Source organism: Cyanistes caeruleus, chromosome 6 (genome assembly GCF_971803275.1).
Source record: "Cyanistes caeruleus chromosome 6, bCyaCae1.hap1.1, whole genome shotgun sequence".
Taxonomy (NCBI): domain Eukaryota; kingdom Metazoa; phylum Chordata; class Aves; order Passeriformes; family Paridae; genus Cyanistes; species Cyanistes caeruleus.
In genome coordinates this window covers 42,740,878-42,764,140 of record NC_141706.1, presented here as the reverse complement: position 1 = coordinate 42,764,140, position 23,263 = coordinate 42,740,878, and the positions used below count along the sequence as shown (strand labels likewise).

Below are 23,263 nucleotides of genomic sequence, written 5' to 3'. Positions count from 1 at the left end.
TCAACTTCAATTTAACTGTCCTGTAAGGTACATACTAATTAGCTGAAAAGCTATGAAATCCTAGCTAGCATGTTAAGTCTGCTACATGACAGTATAATTTGACTTCTTAAAGGATTATGCAAATTACAACTCATCATTCCATTACATGACTGAAAAAAAGTGACAGCTAATTTATACATAACACACCTTTCAAATCCCTAAGATGTGAAGCACCTGTGCAATACATTTTGCCTAGATTTTCTAGCGTGTACACTCTTGTTTATTTCACTGTACAGAAGCATACCTAAGAGATTTAGTAAAGTCTTAGGGTTTTTTTATTCGCTTTTTAGCTTTTAGAGCACAATCCCAAAGAATTAAACAACATACTTCTGTCCCTGCTGTAGAGGTTTTGCACACAAGAAGTGTATGGTTTCAACACACGTGTAATTTCGGAATAGCAGGAGAGCACGAGCACTAAATGCACGAGCTAGAGGCAAGACTCACACAGATTTCAACATACTTCTGGTAGGTAGATTCACAGTAGATTCCGTCATATCGGTAGATTTTCCTACATTCTGATTGGTTGGGCAGAGGATGCTGGACAGTTATTCTGTAGAGGCATCAAAAACAGATAGACATGACTAGAGGATCTCTACAGGTAACTGTAATGCAGGACAAATCAGTATGTTGAAATTGATTTTTTAAAATTTTATTTTTAAATTAAATGCCTTTCTGATCTCTTTAAATCAACTGCCTTGTGCACATAACACCCACAGTTTCCACTTTTCAAAATTTGCACTGAGAGTAAACTAAACTTCAATTCTCCACAAGAATGGTGTTTTCTCCCCATCAAATAAAAGTGGAAGAGGTATGGAATTTTATAAATCAAGTTGATATTTCACATAGTTTACTTAATTTCACATATACAGTAGCGCTTATAAAATTGATTATTTATTGTTTACTGTTGCAATCCTTCCTCAGGCAGAACATTCATTTATGTCAGCTGGGAGTTTGTCCAGACAAAGACCAAATAACCCTCCAATTTAAAATGTCAACAGCAATTCTCACATTTGCACAGAATGAGGATGTTGTGGTATTATGAGGACTGTGATTGAAGGTGCTCAGCACCATCTGAATAATGCCATATGTTCTCGGATCGACTGAAAGAAAATGAAAGTGATTGGCAGCAATCAGGAGGTGCGCAGCATCTTGTAAAATCAGGCCCTAAAAGATTTGTCAATCATTCTCTTATTCATCCCTCCCCAGCTCCCTGTTAGCAGAAAATATAATTTGGCTATAAAAATTCAATGTTGTTTTTAAAATATACTTGGGAATTGCACACAAAACAGTACCCACCAATTTTCTTTTTTTTTCCTCCCTCTTCTCTGGAATAAAAACACATTTTAAATGCTTTTGTATCTTCCACAAATTAATACCTTTTTCCCTTGTAATTTAATGGTATTTCACTGGAGTAAGGACAAACTATTTGGGAAATTTTACAGGTTTTTCAAATGCAGAATTTTAGGAAGTGATTTTTTTAAAAAATAAATATTCTAGTGAGTAGAGAATTATTTTATGGTATCATTATTTTTAAAGTATTAACATCTACATAGCTCTGAGCTAATCTTGGTTTTTAAAATTGTTTCAACAGTAATTTGAGACTGCAGGTTTGAGAAAAAAATTAGTATCATTCTCCAGCTACAAGCTCTACGAGCAAATGGAAAGTTACCTATTGTGGAAACTGAGGACCTTCCTCAATAAGACTGCACCTACAGTGTAAACAATTTCTTGTCTTTACAGCCCTGGCTCCTCGCTCATTTAAAGTAAAAACCTGGTCTGAGCTGGCCTCAGCACTGTTTTTGCCCCATGGGACCTCACAGGCAGAAGAAAGGAGATGCCACTGTGATGAAGGCAGGACCAAACACCTCTGAATTCTGGTATATTCCTGCATTCACTAATTAAGACACTACCAGAGAGACTCATTTATTGTGATACCTGTAATTTAGACATTTAAGTGCCATACACACCAGAGGAGGAAACTTAAGTATCTTAAAACGGGATTTGAAACACGAGCGCTATCTGCAGGGAACGACGTCAGCCAGTCCCAGGGACCCAGGAGCGTTTCCTCTATGTTCTGTGTGCCTGAGACACACAAACCCTTCACTTCGGGGCATACAGAAATACCTGCATCAAAGGAAACTCAAGCTTCAAAATATTCAGTGCACCATCACACTGGTTGACAAAATGCCCAAATTTAACTCCCCACGCCATTTTTTGTTTGGGTTTTTTTTTGTGCCTTTGTTTTTTGCTTTGTGATACAAGACTAGAAGAGATGCCTGTTTTTACATAGCTTCAATGAAGACATGAGAGAACAAGTCTCTCAGTGCCTCTCAGCCAGCAGATCCTCAAACATACATCTTCCTCTGCTCCAAAGATTACCACAGACTCCTCAAATGAGAGACTTTAACTCCTCCTGCTAAAACAACAGCCCTATTAAAGAAAAAAAGTCAGGATTCATTGGATGAAACAAAGTAAGACAGTGAGAGCATGTTGCATTAAGTCATTCAAAAATGCATAAGCAATCCTTGCAAAAACTATCAGAATCCTTCCCAGATGAGTGCCCTTATCACAGGCCTTCAGCATTATGCTCTTTCTTCCAACCACTTTGGCCAAATGAGTCTGGAATAGTAATACTGGTTATTGCTATTACTTGAGTAGTTCTACAAGTGCAGCAGAATAGAGCTCACTCCAGAAAACCTTTATTCTGAAGTGGCTACAGTATTCTTCTGGGAAGTAGAAGATGTGGACTTGAATACCCTTGTGATTAAACAGGTCCTAAATAAGTATCCACTGCACCAAGCTCGCGTAGAATACTTGTCAAGCAGCTTTGGTTTGGTCAGTCGCTGTTTTGCTCTTTTTTCAGATGACAGAGAAACTGAACTGCAGGATGTTCCATTTGAACATCAGGAAAGACTTTTGTAGAGTGATGAAGAACTGGAACAAGGACATTGTGGAGTCTCCACCAGGGAGAGAATCAGCATCCTCCTGGACATGATGATCCTAAGCAACCAGGTCCAGATAACTGTTTCTGCAACCCAGAGGAGCTGGGCAAGAGATCCTTTCCATCCTCAGCTGCTCTGTGATTCAAGGCCAGATCAGAGATTTGGACTGTGAACCACAACACTGCTTTACATCTAGTCAGAGAAGTTTCAACATTTTTGGAGAATGGGAAGCATTGAGGTGGTGGGGGGAGTGGGGGTTGCATTTTGTTTTTCAATTAAGCAATATGGAAGGCTCTATAGATATCCTAACAGCTACTGTTGGTCATGGTCAAAGCTTCCTTTGCGGTGCATAGAGCTAGATTCCACTTCAGGAGCCAAGATCCTAGGAACTTGCCAGACAATTACCCAATGCTCTCTAAAAATTTTCTTTAATGAGTTATTTAACTCTCACCTATTCCCTCTCTGCTGAAACAGTAATAATAATAATAGGAAAACCAAAAAGTCATATCCCCAAACACCAAGCTAAATAAGACATCAATGTAAATCTCTTAAAACCCCACTGACTTCATCAAGATTGCACAGCATCTAAGTTAGCACAGAATGGGGCTTATTGTGCTTAACCTGAAAAATCAAACAGTCCTGAGACGCTTTGGAATGCATTTCAAAGCGCACGTCAGACTTCTAGCTGCAACCTACACTAATGCTTTGGGAAGGAAAAAAAACTATTTTATTTTCTTGAATAATGTTTGTCTCTTATTTTTAAGTTTATTTTAGCAAAGTACATGTATTTCCATAAATAGACATTTATGCTGAATAAAAACCATGGGTTTATTTTATGTACTTAAAATCATCATCACATGCATTTGCCCTCAGCCCCAACTATTTTAGCTGTCATTTAATAGATTTACATTTACAATTAATGATAATTTGGTAACTATGAGGCTATGGGTCAGAAACTAAAACTTCCTCACATAACAGCTTAATCAGCACTCATTACTAAAATAAACTAAGGGAAAAAACCCTCAAAAATACAACAAACCCACAAACAACATAAAAGCAAGTTTCAAGAATTACTTGCTAGGATACAAAAAAAAGTTAACCAAGACAATCAGTCTTGGTCGTGGGGTATTTTTTTCTCTCTTAAAAAAAATAATTTTAGGCAATCTTTACCAAATTAATTTTGTTAACGTTTTTTACCACGTTATGTCAGCAGATAGAGTATATCTCAAGGTTCCACTTACAAAATTGATTTAGCTGAAGATAAAAACTGTATATTGGCTATTTACTCTAGGTACTGTATATTCTTGTTCTATTTTATGCTTTGAAATTGATTTTTTTGTATGCTTCTCTGCGTTAAAAATTAGAGCATTGAAGAGTATTTGAGTCTGATCAATTTGCAGTGGTTAGCTCTCCCCAATTTTAGCTGAATTCTGACTGATTTGAGAGACAAGCACCTATTCTCATGTAAGCTTTTAGATAGAGTAAAAGTTGCTATTTCATAATAATAAAGGCAAAAATGAGTTTTAGGTTATAACTATCTACCTACTGCAGGTTATTTTCCCAAGCAGCCAGAAACATACCAGACAAAACGCCTACAAACACTGCATGAAACATGATATTTCACTTATATTTGTATCCACTGTTCCTTAGGGGGTGTGATGTAAGATGATGATGCTGGGTGCACTCTCACACCTGACCTTGGTTGTTAGACATTGCACACCTTCCCTAAAAAGTTTAAAAGTATCACCTCAGATGCAAAAGGATTTACAAACTGCTGTGTTTGCACATTAGACAGCTCATCTTCGTTTCTTTACGTGTCACTAAACTCTAGATGGATTCATCATAAAACTTGAGGTGGAACTTAAGTGCATTTACATACATGTGAAATGTGTAAGCTATGACTAATTTTAACTCACAGGGCAGAATTTAAATAATTAGTTACAAGAAGTCAAACTAAGGGAAAAAAGGAGGAAAGAGATGGTTAGAGGCAGAGTAGTAAATTGTTCCATTTTTGCAGGTAATCTAAATGCAAACTAGAAGCAACTTATCATGAGAATGGATTTTCCACCATCTGGTCAAATAACAGGGGATTTGTCTAGTGGCAAGCAAAGAATGGAATGATGTGAGAAAGATTAGCGGGCAAGTCCTACAGTTGGCTAAAATGTATTTTGTGCAAACAAGAACAGATGACGCCTTAACAATTACACCTGTCAAAAACTCCAGAAAGCAATCCATCTCTGAACAGCCCAGTTGAAAACAGGCTAGTTCATAACAAAATGAATTTTTTTAAACAATTGCCAGCCATAACAGTTTGATGCATGACAAGCTTAGGAAGTTGCGTTCCACGTACAACTGAAACCTTAACTAACTGGACCCTGCTTTTCTCTGATAAGTAAGGTATTAAACTACATTTAAAAAAATAAAAAATTCTTAAGTGAAACAATGCAAATAGCTAATGATCTTGGAAAGCAAGAAAATTCAGAGTTAAGCCTGACATACAAACTCTGTAAATTTCCAGTATGTCCTACATGAATTCCATTCCTACATGGTCCAAGAAGAGATTTTTTTTTTTTTTAAATGGCCTTTTTTGTGGGAGTCAAAAATTCCAGATAGTATCTGGACTGTGGACTTGCCTTGCACAGAATCCAGACAGGTCCCAGAATTAAAGGTCTTTCTAAATATTGATGTGAAGCCTTAAAATTACTACCCCATATATATATATCCTGCCAGAAGGGAGAATTCTAATAATGTTTTCCGTAGAGATATGATTTCTTTCTTCAGAAAAGATATAATCTCAAGGTGCAACAATATTTTGCACCAATTCCAAGGTGATTTTCTTTAAAATTGACTGTTTATATATGCACCTAATGTTTCAGCATCCAAACTTGCAATGTATTAATACTTTATTTTTAAAGAAGTCATAGTTCCCTACAGAAGATGGAGATTATAGCTCATATATCTATTTGGAATGGATGGTGACACAAAACTGTCCCAGAATTAATTAGGTTTTTTGTACTGTTTGGTCTCTGGCTTTCAAATGTTCAAGCAGAACTTGTTACTTCATTAAGCAATTTAACAAAGTGATGAAAGTCATGAAAGTCATGAAAGAGTTCACAGGAAGTCAACCTCATGTACTGTTGTCAGCAGACTCTAGCAAGGCAAGTCAGAGGAGAGTTTCAGGGGCTGCTTTCTTCTTCCTCTTAAAAGACCATGGAGATGATTTTGGGTGGTTATTCATCTATTTTGAATTTTTTCTCTTGTGAGAGAAACAAGGAATAGCAGTTTGCCACACTTTGTATCCAGATGGGCCAGAAGAAGAGCTACAGAGAAAATGAAAAATCAGTATTATGTGTATGCTCCTGGTCAAAGACAAAGCTGGGTCAGAGGCTCCCTCTTGTCTTGGCATGGATGAGAACTCATTCAATGCAACATGGGCAACAGGAGAAAAACCCAAGTGTTCTAACTGCAGACGTCACAGTCAGGAGGTAGCTGACAGTTCTTACTCAATATGGCAATTTTAAAAGTTCTTCTTGAGCTCATTTTTGTGGAGATTTGGCAGACTGTAGTTAATTTTTCCCTGTGCCTCATTTTTGCTGCATAACTCAAGGTCGTGATACAGTTCTAGAGTTAAATTTAATTTCCAAACACTGATATAGTTGTCCCCACAAAATATTTTAAAATAAAACAGAAATTGTGCAAGATATAACTTGCTTTTCCTTATGTTCCTGTCTCCAAAGAATTTCAAGATAATTCTTGGTAGAGGTCAAGGTGTTACATTTAGACCTGTGGTTAACACACTGCTCATTTCTGATTCTTTTCCACACCTCAACAGACCAACAATAGTTTGCAAGCTTGTAGTGGCAACACAGATGTGATACTGGAAGGATTTTCTGTGTAGGAAAGCTCCTACACTCAAGGATTCAACTCCTAATTAGTAAAAATAGTGTGAATTAGAGCCTCCTCCCTCAGAACTAATAAATCTGTTCTGAACAACATATTGCCTCTATTTTGACCCTACAAAAATCAGCACAGTAATATTGCTTCCAGAGGACAAGGGCTTTTTCATTGAACATTTAGGAATGAAGAGTGTGAGGGCTTAGATTCAGACAATCCTAGGCCTCCAAAACTGTTGGTCCCTGGGAAACATAATACTCAGGTGCCAATCAAGATACATGTCTCTAGTTCAAGGTCTCTAATTACTGTAAGTTTTTTTAACAAACATGAAATTATTTCATTAGCATTTTCAATTTTGTGAATATAGAATATCCAGAATTTTATCAGAAGAAAAAAACAAATTACCACCTCCCACCATAGCTTATATAACTTATGTGACATCAGCCAATGGAAGAAGATATTGCAGAAACTCAGATATATTTAAATTTTTGAAATGAAAGCTTGTCTGTGTCTTCTTCAGTTTGATCTCTGGACATGTTTTCCCCTATATTATTACTTCAGCTTTCTATATATCCCCATATGCACAATACTCTTCCCTTTCTTATTTAATTTTTGTGCATAGACACGTTTAGAATGAGGTCCTACAACTTTTTTATTCAAGCTACACACACAAGTAACTTAATTGATATAGTTATAATTGTACTTTCCTCTTTAAAACTGAGTATTAAAAAGCTAAAACTTCACATATGGTATAAGATTTCTTTCTACCAATTCTGTTGATTTGACCAATATTGAAAGACAAAAAGGAGGATAATCTACTTGGGCCTTCTCTATGACACTTGTTATCTCTGACACCCCTTGAAGAAAGGGCTCAAATAGTCAGACCATTACTAGAATCACCACTCATCTCTACCCCTAATCTGTACATTAGTCAGGAGAAAGAAACTTCAATGTGTGTTCTACTCCATCAGATTTCAGAAATGATACAGAAGTGTCACAACGTTCCCTAAAAATACAGTCAGATCAAGATTTAAGGAACACCAGTATAGGCCAAAAGACAGACGATACCTCAGAGGCACATCTGAAATGTATGATAGAACACCATCAATGTAAACATTTGTTCTAGAAATAAGTGCCCCTTATAGTCCATGTGAGTGCCCAGCTGCTGCCTAAACCACAGTCCTCTGTGCATATCCCAGTCCTTGCTGCACTGTGCAGTAGGACACCTGAACAGAAAATTAATAAGGCTTTGGATGACTTGCATGTAAAAGTCCCCACTGATCACAAAATTCAGGTTTAGCTTCTCTGCTATCCTACTCCCATCTTCTTTGTCCTTATAATTGTAGGGAATGATGAGGAAAAGAACAGGAAGAGCCAGCCAATCAACACCTGGCTACAAGCCTGGTGTCACCAACAGAATTTCAGCATTCTTTTGATCATGGGTTGGTTTACAAACAGCTGACCTGATGGAAATAAAGGGCACAGCTCCAAGGGGAAAAAGGATCTTTGACCAAGAGTTAACAGGGTTCATTAAATGGACTTTAAGCTAGACTTGAAAGCAAAAAGAGGTAAAACTGGGCTCACAAGAGATAAGCCAGGAGCCAGCACACTGAGGTTTGAGGGATGTGCTGACACAGTCCTTTGGTCTGCAATCTCAGTGAAGGCAGGCAATGGAGATCTGTGTGGCAGCAAAGACACAAAGGTTTTTGATGCATTAGAAACCACAGAAGTGCATGAGAATGGTGATACAGGAATTAAGGCTTCTGCTCCCTCAAGAAGGAGCTGGGAACAACAGCCCAACTGAAGTGCCTCCACACCAACACACACAGCACAAGCAACAGACAGGAGGAGCTGAAAACGAGCATGCAGCGGGAAAAGTGCCACCAGTTTCCTGAGACTTTCCATCATGGAAACATGGTGGGATGACTCACATAACCAGAGTGCTGCAATGGATGTGTGTACTTTCTTCAAAAAGGATAAGCAAGGAAGGAAGGGCAGCTGAGATGCTTAATGGCTTCTCTACCTCAGTCTTTATTAGTAAAACCAGTTGCTCTCTGGGTACACAACTTCCTGAGCTGGAAGACAGGGACCAGGAGAAGAATAAAACCCCCATAATCCATAGGGAAATGATCAGTGACCTGAGAGATCATTTAGACATACACAAGTCTATGGGGGCGGATGGGATCCAACCCAGGGTACTGAGGGATACTGCAGAAGTGTTCACTGAGACAATTTTCAGCATTTACCAGCAATCCTGGCTAACTTGGGGAGGGGTCCCAGGTGACTGGAGCTGGCAAAAGGGATCCCCACCTGCAAGAAGTGCTGGAAGATCCAAAGAACTACAGGCCTGTCAACCTAACCTCAGTGTCACGAAAGGTCTGCCATAGAGCAGATCATCTTGAGTGCCATCACATGGCCCATGAAGGACAAACAGAGGGTCAAGCCATGTTCTGCTCAACTAAACCAACCTTCTTCTAAGCCAGAGTGACCCCACTTAGGGGGAAGGCTGTGAATGCAGTCTACCTGGACAGCAGTAAAACCTTTGGTACCATTTCCCACAGCATTCCCCAGGAGAAAGTAGCTGCTCATGGCTTAGACTGGTGTTCTCTTCACCCGGTAAAACTTTGTTTGGATGTCTAAGGCCATGGAGTGGAGGTGAATGCAACTGAATCCAGCTGTCACAAGTGGTGGTCCCCAAGGCTCAGTATTAGGGCCAGTCCTGTTTAATACCTTTACTCAGATTGCAGATGACAGCAATTTAGACAGGAGTATCAATTTGCTGGAGGACAGCAAGGCTTTTCAGACAGATCTGGACAGGCTGAATCAACGAACCAAGGCCAGTTGTAGGAGGTTCAACAAGGTGAAGGGACAGGTTCTACTACTGGGTCCCAACCACCCCAGCAGTGCTACAGGCTAGGAAAAGCATGGCTGGAAAGCTGCCCAGTAGAAAAGGACCTGGGGATGGTGGTTGACAGCAGCTGAACATGAAGCAATGTGTGACCAGATGACCAATGGCATCCTGGCCTGTATCAGCAATAGTGTGGTCATCAGGGCTACAGAAGTGGTTGTCCCCCTGGACTGGGCACTGCTGAGGCCACACCTTGAGTGGTGTGTTCAGTTCTGGGTCTCTCACTGCAAGAAAGACACTGAGGTGCTGGACTGAGTCCAGAGACAGAAACTGAGCTGGAGAAGGCTCTGGAGCACAAATCTGGTGAGAAGTGGCTGACGGACCTGGGATTGTTTAGTCTGGAGAAAAGCCTCAGGGGAGACATTATCACTCTCTATACCTGCCTGAAAGAAGGCTGTAGCAAGGTGGGATCTGACTCTTCTCTAGCAACAAGCAAAAAGAGGAAACTGCCTCAGCTTGGACTAGAGGAGGTTTAGATGGAAAATTAGGAAAGACTTCCCCACCAAGATGATCCAAGTACTGAAAGAGGCTGTCCAGGGGAATGGTGGAGTCACCGGCCATGGAGGTATTTAAGTGATGTGTCAACGTGGCACTTAGTGACATAGGTTAATGGTGAACTTAATGTTAGACCAGCAGTTGCACTTGATGATCTTAAAGGTTTTTCTCAATAAGAAAAAGTCAATGGGGAGGCTTCTTATAGTAAAATTGACAGTAATCTCATCCATCTAGAAGGACTTAAAGCATTGCCAGGACATTAGACTGTTAGATAAACTAACCTGTATATCCAGAGTCTGTTTCTTTTTTTCCTCTTTCCAATGCACTAATATCATAAAGAAGCCCTGGCTGCAGCAATTATCCATATTGATTATGCTGCTTGGGTCTGATGTTCTGCTGCATTTTATAAGCACAAAATATGAACAACAGCTCTGAAAAAATACCTGCCCTGAGGTTAAAATTGTCTCAGAAGTCCATTCAGATTGTAGTGGGCTTACATCTACTTTAACGTATATACTTCTACCACTTTTTTTAAAAATTTCTTGAAATTTAATACTCTTTACATACTAGAGTTCATCAGGGACCTCTGTCTAGGGACAAGATACTAAAAACAGACAGTCTTACATAGAAACCTGACTTCATATCAATTAAAAAGTAAGCTTAGCAACCGCTTTCAAGTTAAGCAGTTGAACAGTTTTTTAAGTCTTGTCCTGTATCTTTTGCAACTAAAAACATCTGCAGCTGAGAAAGACTATGAGGTGAAGCCCAAGGTCAAAGAGCAGGGCAGTAGCAGACAGATATGAAGTGAGGTCTTGAATTTCCAACCCTTGGACCATCCCCTACTGAAATGGTGAATGCTCTCAATACCTCAGCACATGTCAAATCCATTCTGAATCTTTCTGTATTTTTTATATAAAGAGCGTAGAACGCATTGAAATTCAGTAATTGATCATACAGTGTAGGGAGGGAGGTTGAGACTATTTTTGTATTCTTAAATTGTAAACTTTTACTTTATAGCCACTTGCATCTCCTATTATCAGCATAACAAATAGGAGGATTTTTTTGTCATGCATTTCTCATTTTATTTTTCTCGATACTTACCCAGCCTCTTTGTACTAAACACAAGCAATTTTTGTAACTTCAGACTGACTCTATTTTTGCTATATCTTTCTCAGAGATCAGAACTGAACATATTATTCAAGTGGTGTTGTACCATTGATCTATATAGCACAATATATTTGTTATAATGCTCACACTACAGTATCATTAGATGCATTTTCAATACGATTTTCTACCCCATCCCTCAACATTGCTTAACATTTTGTTTGCCTTTATGTTTAGTGTAGCTCACTAAAGCAAAGATTTTCACTGAGCTGTCCTCAGTGACATCCAGGCATATTTCCTCTAGGTTATAGTTAATTTAGAACCCAGCAATGTGTATGAGTAGCTCAAATTGTTTTTTTCCAATGTGCACTACGTTTCATCTGTCAGCAATGACTCATTTGTCATTATGCTGCCTGTTAGCTCAGTGAGGTGCCTCAGAAGTCCCTCACAGTTTCTTTTAATCTCTACAAAACTAAGCTGAAGTGAGCTTCTCGCATATCTTACTTTTTAAAATACTCATAACTGTCTTAAATCTTCCTCAAAAAAATTAATGGGGTACATATTCAGAACTTTTAACAGTCAGAAAATATCACATCATTTTTTCTTCATCCTGATTAATATTTTATAAAAAATTTCTAATAGATTAGAAAAGCACTGTTTTTAAGCATAGAAGTCATTCTTGTTTCTCCAATAGACTTCAGTTCTTAGTAATTTTTTTTTGCTTCCAAATACATTGTGGATGTTTTATTGTAAAACACTTCTTGGTTAGTTTTACTCATATTGTTACTGGGAAGTACTTTTTAAAAATATTTGAACACTTATTTTGCCATTGATTTGACAAAAGAGAATAATTAGTAGCAGAAGTAGAGCCACAGAGGCAAAATGCTATCTTCAGCCCATAACCTAAAGGGTCTGAATGAGCTGTAGGTTTCGTTCCCTGATATATGACTGAGGAGGAAAAAAAACCAAACTGCTGATGTTTACAATACAATAATTGTAATGTAATACAATAATTACACCTTATTCCACAGGTTTCAAGTCTTTATCCTCGGTGCCCCAGCATATGCAGTATTTTTGCTGGTAAATTAATGTAGTTAATACTCTTTCACTTCTACTGGCAGGAACTCTTAGGACAGTATGATGCATAAAGCTCTCATGCATAGCTCTGCAGAACACAGGGGCAAATAAATTTCCAGTTGTGCATCAGTACCAAAGGTTTTCAAACCCCTTAGGTGAGGGGATAGTCCAGTTTGACACATTTCTCTCACAGAATTTTTTTTCCCTTTTTAAAAAAGAAGAAATTAATAATTTGTCTCTAAACCCTTTTTATGATCTCCATGCTGTCATTTTGATGTTTCTGTTTCAGGAACAAAAAGTAAAGAGGTAAAACTCAGAAGTAATATCTTGACACATGTATTCTATTCATTATAACAATTAAATTTACAGAGATAGGGAATATGCTCCTGAGAATAAGCTTCCTGAAGTTTGACTTGGGCTGGAGCCAAAACATTTCAGGTTTAGTACTCAGGAGTATTATTTAGAAGATAAATTGCTTGATATCAGATTTTGGGAAAGGTAGAATTAGCATCAAGTCTTGTTGCACAGCAATTCATTGGAGGGAACATACCCTGCATTACTTGCTTATATTCACAGTAATAATTAAAAAACAAAACAAACCTCTGGCAAAGGGAATTTAGCTTTAATAAAATGTTTTGAAAATGCTGTTAGGGAGTATTCCATTGAAGGAAAAGTGATAAATACTTTCCCCTTTATTTTTATATTGTAACATTTTGTGGCTTCAAAAAGATTTTGAGCACTCCACAGTCCTAAAAGACTTTCACCATTAAAGCTGATTATTCCTATGAACAGGGGACCACATTATTGATCTTGAACTTTTGAGTGACAAAAACAGTTCTTGAACCACTGTGCAGCAGCTCCTCACAAAATACACTCCTGCAGAAAGGATTACACACAACTAAAACTGTTTTTATCGAGAAACAACAGCAGCAAGGAGATACAAAGTGCTTATTTTCCCTTTGCTTACTTGGAGACTAAGCTTTTCCAGATGTTGCACTTGTGCTTGTTGCACTACGTGTGCAGAAATGTGCAGACACACCATTCACATACACACATCTGAACAGGAATTGACTCATAAGTAACAAAAATTCTTCCTCTTGTCTCGCAAATGCAATTTCCATCATGAGTATGTACACGTTATTTTTATGCAAAAGTGTAAGCAACCATATCAGCTTGTGTTCATCTGCAGATAAAAGAATATGGGTATTATTCCTTGAGACTACACTACGGCACACACACCTACTCTTCAGTATTGGGTTGAGCTGTATGTATTGTATTATGTCACTTCCTTGACATTTAGAGTACAACACAAGTTTTAAATTACTTTTAAAAACAAAAACAGATCAGTCTAAAATTAATAATAAGCCTGAGGTTGTACAGGAAACCACAGGTGTCATAGAGCAGTCAAAAAGGATGATGCTGAAGTTAAAAAAAAATATCTCAGGAACTGCTACTCAAATATATCAACTCCTCACTGCCTATTGCTGGCTTGGACCTAACCTGAAGGGCATCTTTCTTGAGATACACCTCTTTGTGAACAAGGAGTAAAAACATAAGGCAATCTAAATGTATTAATGGGGAGAAAACAGCTGGTGGCAGTGCTTTTTTATTTTTTAAGAAGTGTTTCAACTTGCTTAGAAGGGGAAAAGAATAAACAAATCTTCTCAGAAGCACCACCTGTTTATTTTACTTTTGATTCCCACTTACCTGATTCTTATGAGGCCATTTCGGCATGTTTTAAGAGAATTCTTAAAGCAGCTCTTTTTCTTTTTTTTCCTTCATTTAGTTGTTTACTTTTTTGTTTGCTTGGCTTTTTGTATGCTACTACTGGACAGTGATACTGCATCAATAAGTATGTTCTGAGCCTCTACAATACAATGATGTGATTATGTTTTAGAAATGTGCTGAGTTTTACACCGCCCTTATGGTTCTATTATACAGACTCCATTACTACACACTCTTGCTCCCCAGATTCTGACAATGTAAGAAATCTAAGCTGGTAACAGCCAGAATGAATACAGGAAGGAGCAATAAAAGGATTAGATTATTTATATGGCTAAGGATTGTTAATACATATAGAGATAGTAATACTCTCTTTTATTAATTTCATTGTAAACAGTTTCATAAATAAGTGAATTCCAGACAGTCCATTTATCATTAGCATTGCTTCATAAACCACATTAGGTTGCAAGTTGTTTTTTACTTCAATCATGATGGCAAAATTACTACAGTCACATTTTTTTGTGGGGGAGAAGAATGGCAGAGGAATGCTCCATTAAGACACATTTATTTAGTAATAGAAATCCATAGATACCCTATTTCCTACCACAAAATTTTGGAAGAATGAATGCTTATCCAGCACTTCAAGCAGTTTCTTGATTTCAAAGCCAGTAAAGGCTATTAAAGTAATCTAGCTAATAGCACAATAGACTTCTCGGTGCAAGCATAAATGCCCATTATATCTTCAATTTGTCTTTGCCTTCAGTAATCCTCCAGTAAATCACACTCAAAAATAAATAAATAAATCTTCAAAATCCTGATATTTCATGAATCACTATTAGTTAGCAATCAGGAATGGAGAATGCATTTTCCTTCTGTTTTGATTTTTTTTTATTTTTAAGCAAAGCATTGGGTTTTGTTTAGTTCAGCAACAGCTTTAAAATATCTTGTTTCAAGAACAGTCTCCTTCCTTTAAATGTAGGCATTGGCTAATAGGTTTTTACCTTTGAAAATTCAAATATTTGTAAAACAAAAAAGTGCTATATTAGTCGATGATAAAGTCAAAGGAAAATGTGTTGCCACTTAAAAAATACTCAAGGATTTTCCACATTTTTCCTCTTCAGTAACAACATAAACTTTATCAGATCCATTTAGGAAGAGAACTCCTCTGTCTTCTCAGTGAGGAGTTATTCTGGCTGCAAGCGTACTGCACATGCTATTGAAAGTGTTTAATAATAGAAGACCATGCACTTTCATGTAATTCATAATTAGAAGATGACTACAACTGCATTATTTAAAATCAAGCCTTTGTTATCAGCACCAGTTTTAGACAGAAGCTGAGAATCATTTGTGAGCTGTGGCAGACCCAGACTGTTCAAAGCAATTGCTGTTCAGCATGAAAGCTGCAATGGAGGTCACAGAACAGGTCAGGAGGAAAGATAGTGTATCGATTTCACACCAGGAATAGAGGCGAAGCCAGGGCCCACTGTTGCTGCATGTGATGTATTTCACTTCAGTTTAAGGCACATTTCATTCCAATTCAAGAGGGGGTGGGGAGCAAAGGGTGAGCGGATTTCACACTGAATCATGATGAATTCTGGACTTGTGTATTCCAGTAAATATCTCCTTCCTGACATTAAGTATTTCCATAGCAGACTGAATACAATGGAAATTGGACTGCAATCAGATAGAAGAAGAGGACTCTTAGGGGGAAAAAGCCCAACAAAACAAAACCAAAACACAACCCCAAAGAAAACCTGCCACCAAAACCTATATAATATTAGTTCTACTGCCTCCCAGAGCAGTACATATAAATCTTGTCTCAAACCCAGAAAACTGTTACAGATGAAGTCCACTAAAGAAACTGTACTTTGTTCCAATATTCATGCTGTTGAAGACAACTTTATATGATATCCTAGTATTTTATTAAAACATCGTTAAGTCACATAAACCTGAGCCAAAAGGCTTCAAAAACTAAAGGACAGAAAGTCTGTTCACACAAACCTCCTAGCTATGCACACACAAAGGCACGCTCACTGCAAAGAGAATAAAATCCCTGAAAAAATATTTTAGATTTATCAGTATAATAAACATACTAAAAAGTGGTGGATAATTGTATTTTATTTTCATTTTATATGGTAATATAAACTGATATTCCAAATGACCCCGATTACTCCAGCAAAGGATATTAGCAACTATCCCTATCTCTTTTATAAGTGTTGATAATTATTCATACTTCATTGCCTAGCAATAATGGCCAACTTCTGCTCCAACTTCTTTAATAAATAAATAAATAGAAAATAAAAACATCCGTTCTAATGAGGAAAGCATTAACTGCAACTAGATGGATATCTCTCAAGTTATGTGGGTAACAGTCAATTTATTTTCCAACACTGAGAAACTTAATTTCCAGTACTTTTGCCCAGTTTACTGTAAAATTGTCAACGTCTAAACTGTTCAGCTCACATAGAGGGTAATGGTCAAATGCTAAGACTTTCATGGATAAAGTGCTCCCTCCCTCCCCTGATCTTTGCATATTTTGTTCACTGAAAAACTGCTCCTCTTTTTAAATGCTGACTCTGCTCTTCTGCTTGTGACAATATTTTATAACTTTTCTAGATCTTCATATTGGCTCCATAGCACCAGCAAAATAGCCAGACCCATTTCAGAACAAAAAAAGACTGTATTTGAGACTGCACAGAGATTTCCTATTAAATTATTTATATTAGTTCACTTCCACGTCATTATTTCTTTTCAACTGTTCTAAGGCATCAATGTCAACTTCTTGAACCCTCTCATGAAAGCTTTGCTGTCATCGGGGTCTATTTCAGCTTCCTTAATTCTGCATAAGGAATCAGTTACCCAGCAAGTTTCCAATCACAAAGGGCCAGATGTTCCTCTCTGCTACATGCTGGAGCTGGCCAGACGGGCCCCTCACTAAGACTGAAGAGGGCAAAAGGTGGCTGTGCAGAGAGAGAGAGAGAGGGAGAGACAGAGGGAGTGTGTCTCTGTGTGTGTGTGTGTGTCTGTGTGTGTGTGCATGCTACTGGCCTGCCACAAAACAGCTGAGGCTGCGGTGCACGAAAAGAGAAAAAAATTCAAACAGTGGAAATTGGTAACAAACAGAAGTGATGGTAGCAGTCAGGTACTACATAATCCACAAGGAAACATCATTAACTTGCACTGTGAAATTCTGTAAGTGTTATCACTTCTAAATCATTCGTCAACTTTGATGATGCTGTGCTGTAGAAATGTATAGAAACCTCAGTGCTGTACTATATAAATATATAGAAATGTGCCACAGGCTTGAGTGAGGCTTCAGTGGATTAGCACCTGCTGGCTACAGACAAAGTCAAAAGCCACTAATGCTATTGATTTACAGACTCCTGCTGACACCAAGCATCACGAGATTCCTCCTCCTCTGATATGCAGTGTATGGTTAAACTGCCTGTGATGGCTCCTCTCAGGAACATCCAAAAGCATTCTGGTGCTGACGACTGTTTCCTAAAGACTATAAAGAGTAGAGTAGCTGCAGACACAGTTTCATGAGCAAAGACCAAGAGAACAGACATCTCTCTTCGTGGTGCTGATATCCAGAATTAACTCTTCCCATTAAGAAGGGACAATGCTAGCATTGAGATCTCTCTATCTCACTCTTGTTACCGGACTTCAGATCATGCCAGCAGCCAAAATAGTCATTTTTCCATTTACGGTTGGACAGACAATTGTTATTTTTTAATGGACAAGGATCTTACCAAGAGAATAAACCATTAAGACCACTGTACACTAAGCCATTCTAACAAGCAGTTTGAAAACAGTCTGCAAGCCACCCACATGGAAGAGAACATAAATCCCAAGTAGTTACTCAAAACACTGTAATTCACTGTAGTCCACAGTGATTGCCAGGCAAAATTTCAACTCCAAGCCTAATCTGAAATTCAGCGCTATCAGTGGCATAAGTCCCCCCGTGTTTTATACACCCTCACATTGCCCCTGATGGTTAACACAGCAGTTTTGTTTATCTGGGACACATCAGCTGACATCCAGGAAAAAGGGTGTACACCTGTGGGACTTGCTTTCATTACAGTTCAAGTTAAGCCCAAGGCTCACACATGCCACTGAAAGGTTTGTGCCATGCACTGCTGCTGATACTCCTTGCTCAGGATAGAATCCATCAGGTGACACACCCTGTGGTGGGGGTTCCTCAGAGCACAGCACCAAAAGCTGTCCCAGGTACACCCACACGCTCCATGGCTGGGGAAATGTGGCAGGAGCACCAATTGCACCATCAGCTGCAATGGTTATTGTGGCTCTGGGCTGGGGAAGCTGCTGCATTCTTCAAAAGTTCTAGATGCTGAATTCTTCAGTACGGCCACAGTATTCTATCATTCCCACAAAGTCCTCCGTTACCTCATTAACTGAAGTGACCTGTGCTATCAAAAAGAAGTTCACAAAAAATTCGAAGAAATGGGAAATCTGAGCATTTTCTTTTTCCTTTTCAAGAGTGTGAGGAATGGGAATGAGAAAGAAGAGAGAAAACCAAAGGGGCTTGGGTTAAGTTCAATTAGCAGTAGAGCATACTCTGGAAAGGTGTGTGCATAAAATACAGGCCTCAGGGAATAACAGTGGTAAATAGACAAATTAAACTTCAAGAGTCTTTCTAACCTCTCGTATATATAATTTTTTTTTAATATTTACTGAGCGTAAAAAGATCAGCCTTAGACACTTGCAATGAACATGATAAATGGTCATATTTCATACGTGTTAATTAATACTAACCTCTCTCTGGATAATGGAAAAAAAGTAATGCAAGAAAATCCATACAGACCCCACGACAAAACAAAACTAAAGCGTTTTCAGACACAATATACATGCTTTTAAGCAAAGTGAGCCTGGCAGGTGGGTGTGCTCCAAGTAAACCGCACCACCATTTACTTTCTATATGGAAACAACAACCTGAAAAAATGATACTCAATCAAGTGCAAAGCATTAAATTGCATCTTCTACTTGTTAGATGCTTTTACCAAAACATTCAGCCACTTCAGCAACAATCTCATCCAAACTACAATATTTGGAGTAAATGGTGTGAATAGAAACTTTCAGTTCTACACTAAGCATTTTCACAGATTGACCTAAAACACAGTGAGCTTCTGCACAGTCGACTTAATCCCTAGCCAAGAAGTAAATGTGCTAGAAGCATCCTTTACAACACTGTATATTAATCCACACCATTTTTGCTTGTGTTTTGTGTGGTGGTTTGTTTTTTAAAACGAGGATACCAACACCCAACATATCTCAGTTATACAAAAATATGTCACCCAGTTCTTTTGAGAATGAAGGAATTCCCCTCAATGCCATAAAAAACAAATATTTTTTTGGAAACATCCACAAATAATTTTTTTCAACTAACCATTTGCCCAAGCAAGAAAATGTCCAAAGATAACACTTTGAACCCTTTGAACAAGTGTTACACATTCAAAAGAATGGCAAAAATCAGTTTTGGTTTATTTAATTACTTTTTCCAGCTTTACTGGGGTCTGTTTCTTTTCCACTACCTAGCCATAAACTTGTTGAAATGTCAAAACTGAACTAAACATACTAAAACCCACAAAAAACCCCACAAACCCCCACCCAAAACACCCTCCACCTTAGATCCACATGTAAGAAACCCAAATCCTGGAAAGAACTCTGCAGCCTGACAGTTTGAACTTTCTGTGGAGGATCACTTAAGGACTACATGTAATTAACCATAATTGCATATTATCTTTCTCTGTTTAAGAAGGGTATCTTAATAATAATAATTTATTTGCACAATAATGAATAAACTTCTGAGAATTCCACCAAGTACAAGTAGCAAGACTTGGTTCAGCATCAATATCAGAACAACTCATCACAATGTTGGAATTGCTATCTGCTTGCTTAAGGATGACTAAAAATTAACTAGTATTCTGTTAGAGCAAAACACTCATGGACTTTATGTCTCAGAAAAAGGACTGCATGATAATGAATACTTTTAGTATTGTCATTTATTGAAAGCATAGAGAGTACTATTAGTCCTTCCAATTCTGAAGGAATGAACACTTTAATAACGCGTAATTCAAGGATGAGAAGGTTGTGAACAATGGTTTTGAACAGATATTTTAGGTCTTCTAGTTTAGAAAAAATTTCAAAACAAAACGCTTTTTGTGATCCCTTGGCAGAAGGAGAAAAAAAAGCAAAGAAAAACCTGAAAGGCAAGCAGTGTATTTTTTTATGTAATATTAAGGAAAACAATGCTGTTTGAAAGAAAAAAGCAGCATGTCTTTCACATTTTATGTCCTAAGTAGGTTTAAGTACTGCCTATTACTTGTCAAGAATTCAATAGCAAATAGAAACTTTCCAGGTTGACGTGCTGGGGCAGACGAAGGTCATTCTTTAAAGCATTTTCTCCCCTGAGAGGAAAACCTGGAAGGATGCTGTTTGAGCAATTTATACCAGGCACAGCAAGTCATTAGATGTCTGTGCTGCAAGTCTGCCATGATCCCAATTGCACAGCCATATGTGGTTACCATGGTGGGAACCAGCTCCAAAAGCCAGGAAGTCAAAGGAGCTCGGAGATGTGCTGAGCAGATATAGGCACTGTAAATCTTACACAGAACAGCAAGGCAGCAGCAAAGGTGCACTGCAGAGATGAACAGCGCACGTTATTTTTCAAAAAAGCAAATTTTCAATTTTGGAGGGGGACGTGATTGTGGAGGGAGGAAAAAAAAAGCAATTTGCAGGTAGGAGAACATTCTTTCTGGTTAGTGTTTTAATGAGAATTTTTTTCCTGATTCAGTTTGACTTCAAAACAAAAATTAAACAGTAAGGAATCCCAAAGTATCTGTGAGTAATTCTTATAACCCTTAATTTCAGAGTCAAGAGACTTCTAAATAGCCAAAACAATACAATTCCTGACCTGTAGTTTGTAAAGACTTAAACTCAGCATTTTTGGAAACCCGGCCTTCCAGGAAGAATACATGAGCTTTCAAGTAACTCCTCTTTCCCAGAGAAGGTTACAAAATGATGCAAAGATGTCTAGCTTTCAGTTATAGCAAGCAATACACAATACAGATTTGCTCATACAGAACATGACCTTATTCCATTTATATGAGCAGAATTTCAAGTCTAATACAGACCCACACATCTAAAGAGGAACATAAATGAATCTGTTAAGTACTGATATTACTCTTGATATGCACACAACATGTAGCACTACCTAATGTTTGATTTTCACTGTAGATTTGAAATCACACAAAACCAAAAGGGTTTTACCCATCAGGAACAGTGTATGGACTATCCTACTCCTCCTCCTCTCAGGGCTTTTATAATCCAAGTTGACACACGTTCCTCTACTTGCTATCCCCAAGGACAGCCCTGTCTTGGATATCTCAGCCAAGGCAGAGATTTCCCTTCTTATGGACTGCTTTACTGGCCTGTTCAGAGTCCTTCCTATGCCTCTAAGCCATACAAAAGTAGAGTTAATCCTCAAGTTTTTGACCAATTTTATACTGCCCAAACTTGTGGAATGGTTTTGTGTTTGTAGGCTCAGTGTGTCTGAAAAAGAAAAAGCTCAGGAACAGAATTGTATGCATATACATCATTTTTCACTCTCAAGCTTTATTACAGAATCTCTACATTTATATACAAGCACAATATAAGTGACTTAATATTTTATGGCCTCCTCAAAATACTTTCCTGTAACATCTGAATTTGTCCCTTTAGCTTAGGGAGCTATGTGAACAAATTTAATATACTCTAAGGACATTCTGCATTTCTTGTAAATTTGCATATCCCAATTCTCTCGTATTTCTAACACTGGGAAATTCATCAAGTTAAAATTCTATAGGAAAAAAAAAACACTTTAAAAGAGGAAATTAAGCTACCACATTCACTAAGACAAGCAAAAGTAGAAAAACCAAGCAAAACCACCATCATTAGCTTCATGCTATCCAATTAGCTTCTGCAATAGCCTGTATTAGACAAGATATGTGCTATTGTATTTTAAAGGAGGGCAGAGACATGCTCAATCTTGCTGTTTCTTAACTTCCTTGAGTATTATTTAGTCAAACAAAAAAGCATTTCTGTATTCTACCTTTATTTATCTCAGCCATAAAATTTCAAACAGAACACGTATCAGGCCTAGAAACCAGTTCCCATTTACATCAAACATCAGCTCTCTATGTAACTTTACATTCTTCTCTCAATAGGAAAGTATGAATGCTTTTGTCCACACGAAGATTATCCAATTACTTCTCTAACATCAAAGGGTCTTAAAATGAACTATATATGCAACCAGTTCAAACCTTAGCACACACACAAAGGAGACAAAAGTACTGAAAACAAGGGAGATTCTAACATACACATGAGCATTAAAGTACTGTATTAAATTTCTGACAGAAAATTTCCTTTAAAAACCTACTGCATTTATATAGCTATATTCTTGTTCTCTATGCATGGCAAAAGTCCCACTGAAATCAACATCAAAACACATATGCATTAAATAAGGACCCACATCAGTCATCATTTTGTTAAAACAGAGAATTTACACCACATTCCTAACAACATGTCATTCAGAGGTCCTTACTTGAAAAAAACCTGAGAGCCCACCAGCACATAACGAACTTATCACAACTTCCTCATAGGTCGGGGTATGTATTTCATTTTTCTCTTTTTTCCTAAGCATGACCAGAAAGTAAGGTCTTTGGTATATTTATTATGAGATGTCTACACATATAGAGGCAGTATGTATGCATATACACACATGCACCTTTAAAGCATTATCATGAGGCTTCCCTTCCAGTATTATTAGCAGCTGCTTGCATATATGCAACTTCTTGTCCAGAGTGACAGCTGTATTTTCGCCTGTTTTGACATTGAGTCTGATCTGGGTGAATAGCTCATATCCATTAAAGTGCTATTACAACACTGAACGACTGCCAAAATACTTCCTGATCAATTTTAAAAGCCAGCTAGCTGTCATCATGTAATCGCAACAGCAGAAAACAAATCTTTGGGGAATAAAACAAGATTTTAAAACATTTTTTAAAAGCAGGGTATTAAGTCT

At 37.8% G+C, this 23,263-nt stretch overlaps 1 protein-coding gene across 8 annotated transcripts in view; it reads right to left on the bottom strand.

Moving 5' to 3' along the window:
* Positions 1-23,263, bottom strand: part of NPAS3 (neuronal PAS domain protein 3) — a 594,820-nt gene that overhangs the window by 509,486 nt on the left and 62,071 nt on the right. For 4 of the 8 annotated variants that reach the window (XM_086894840.1, XM_086894841.1, XM_086894844.1 and 1 more), the window contains exon 2: positions 500-589. The exons of the other annotated variants lie outside the window; for them this stretch is intronic. In XM_086894840.1, coding sequence (XP_086750966.1) covers positions 500-589 — 90 coding nt within the window. The remainder of the gene's footprint in view (positions 1-499; positions 590-23,263) is intronic. 8 annotated transcript variants of the gene reach the window in all.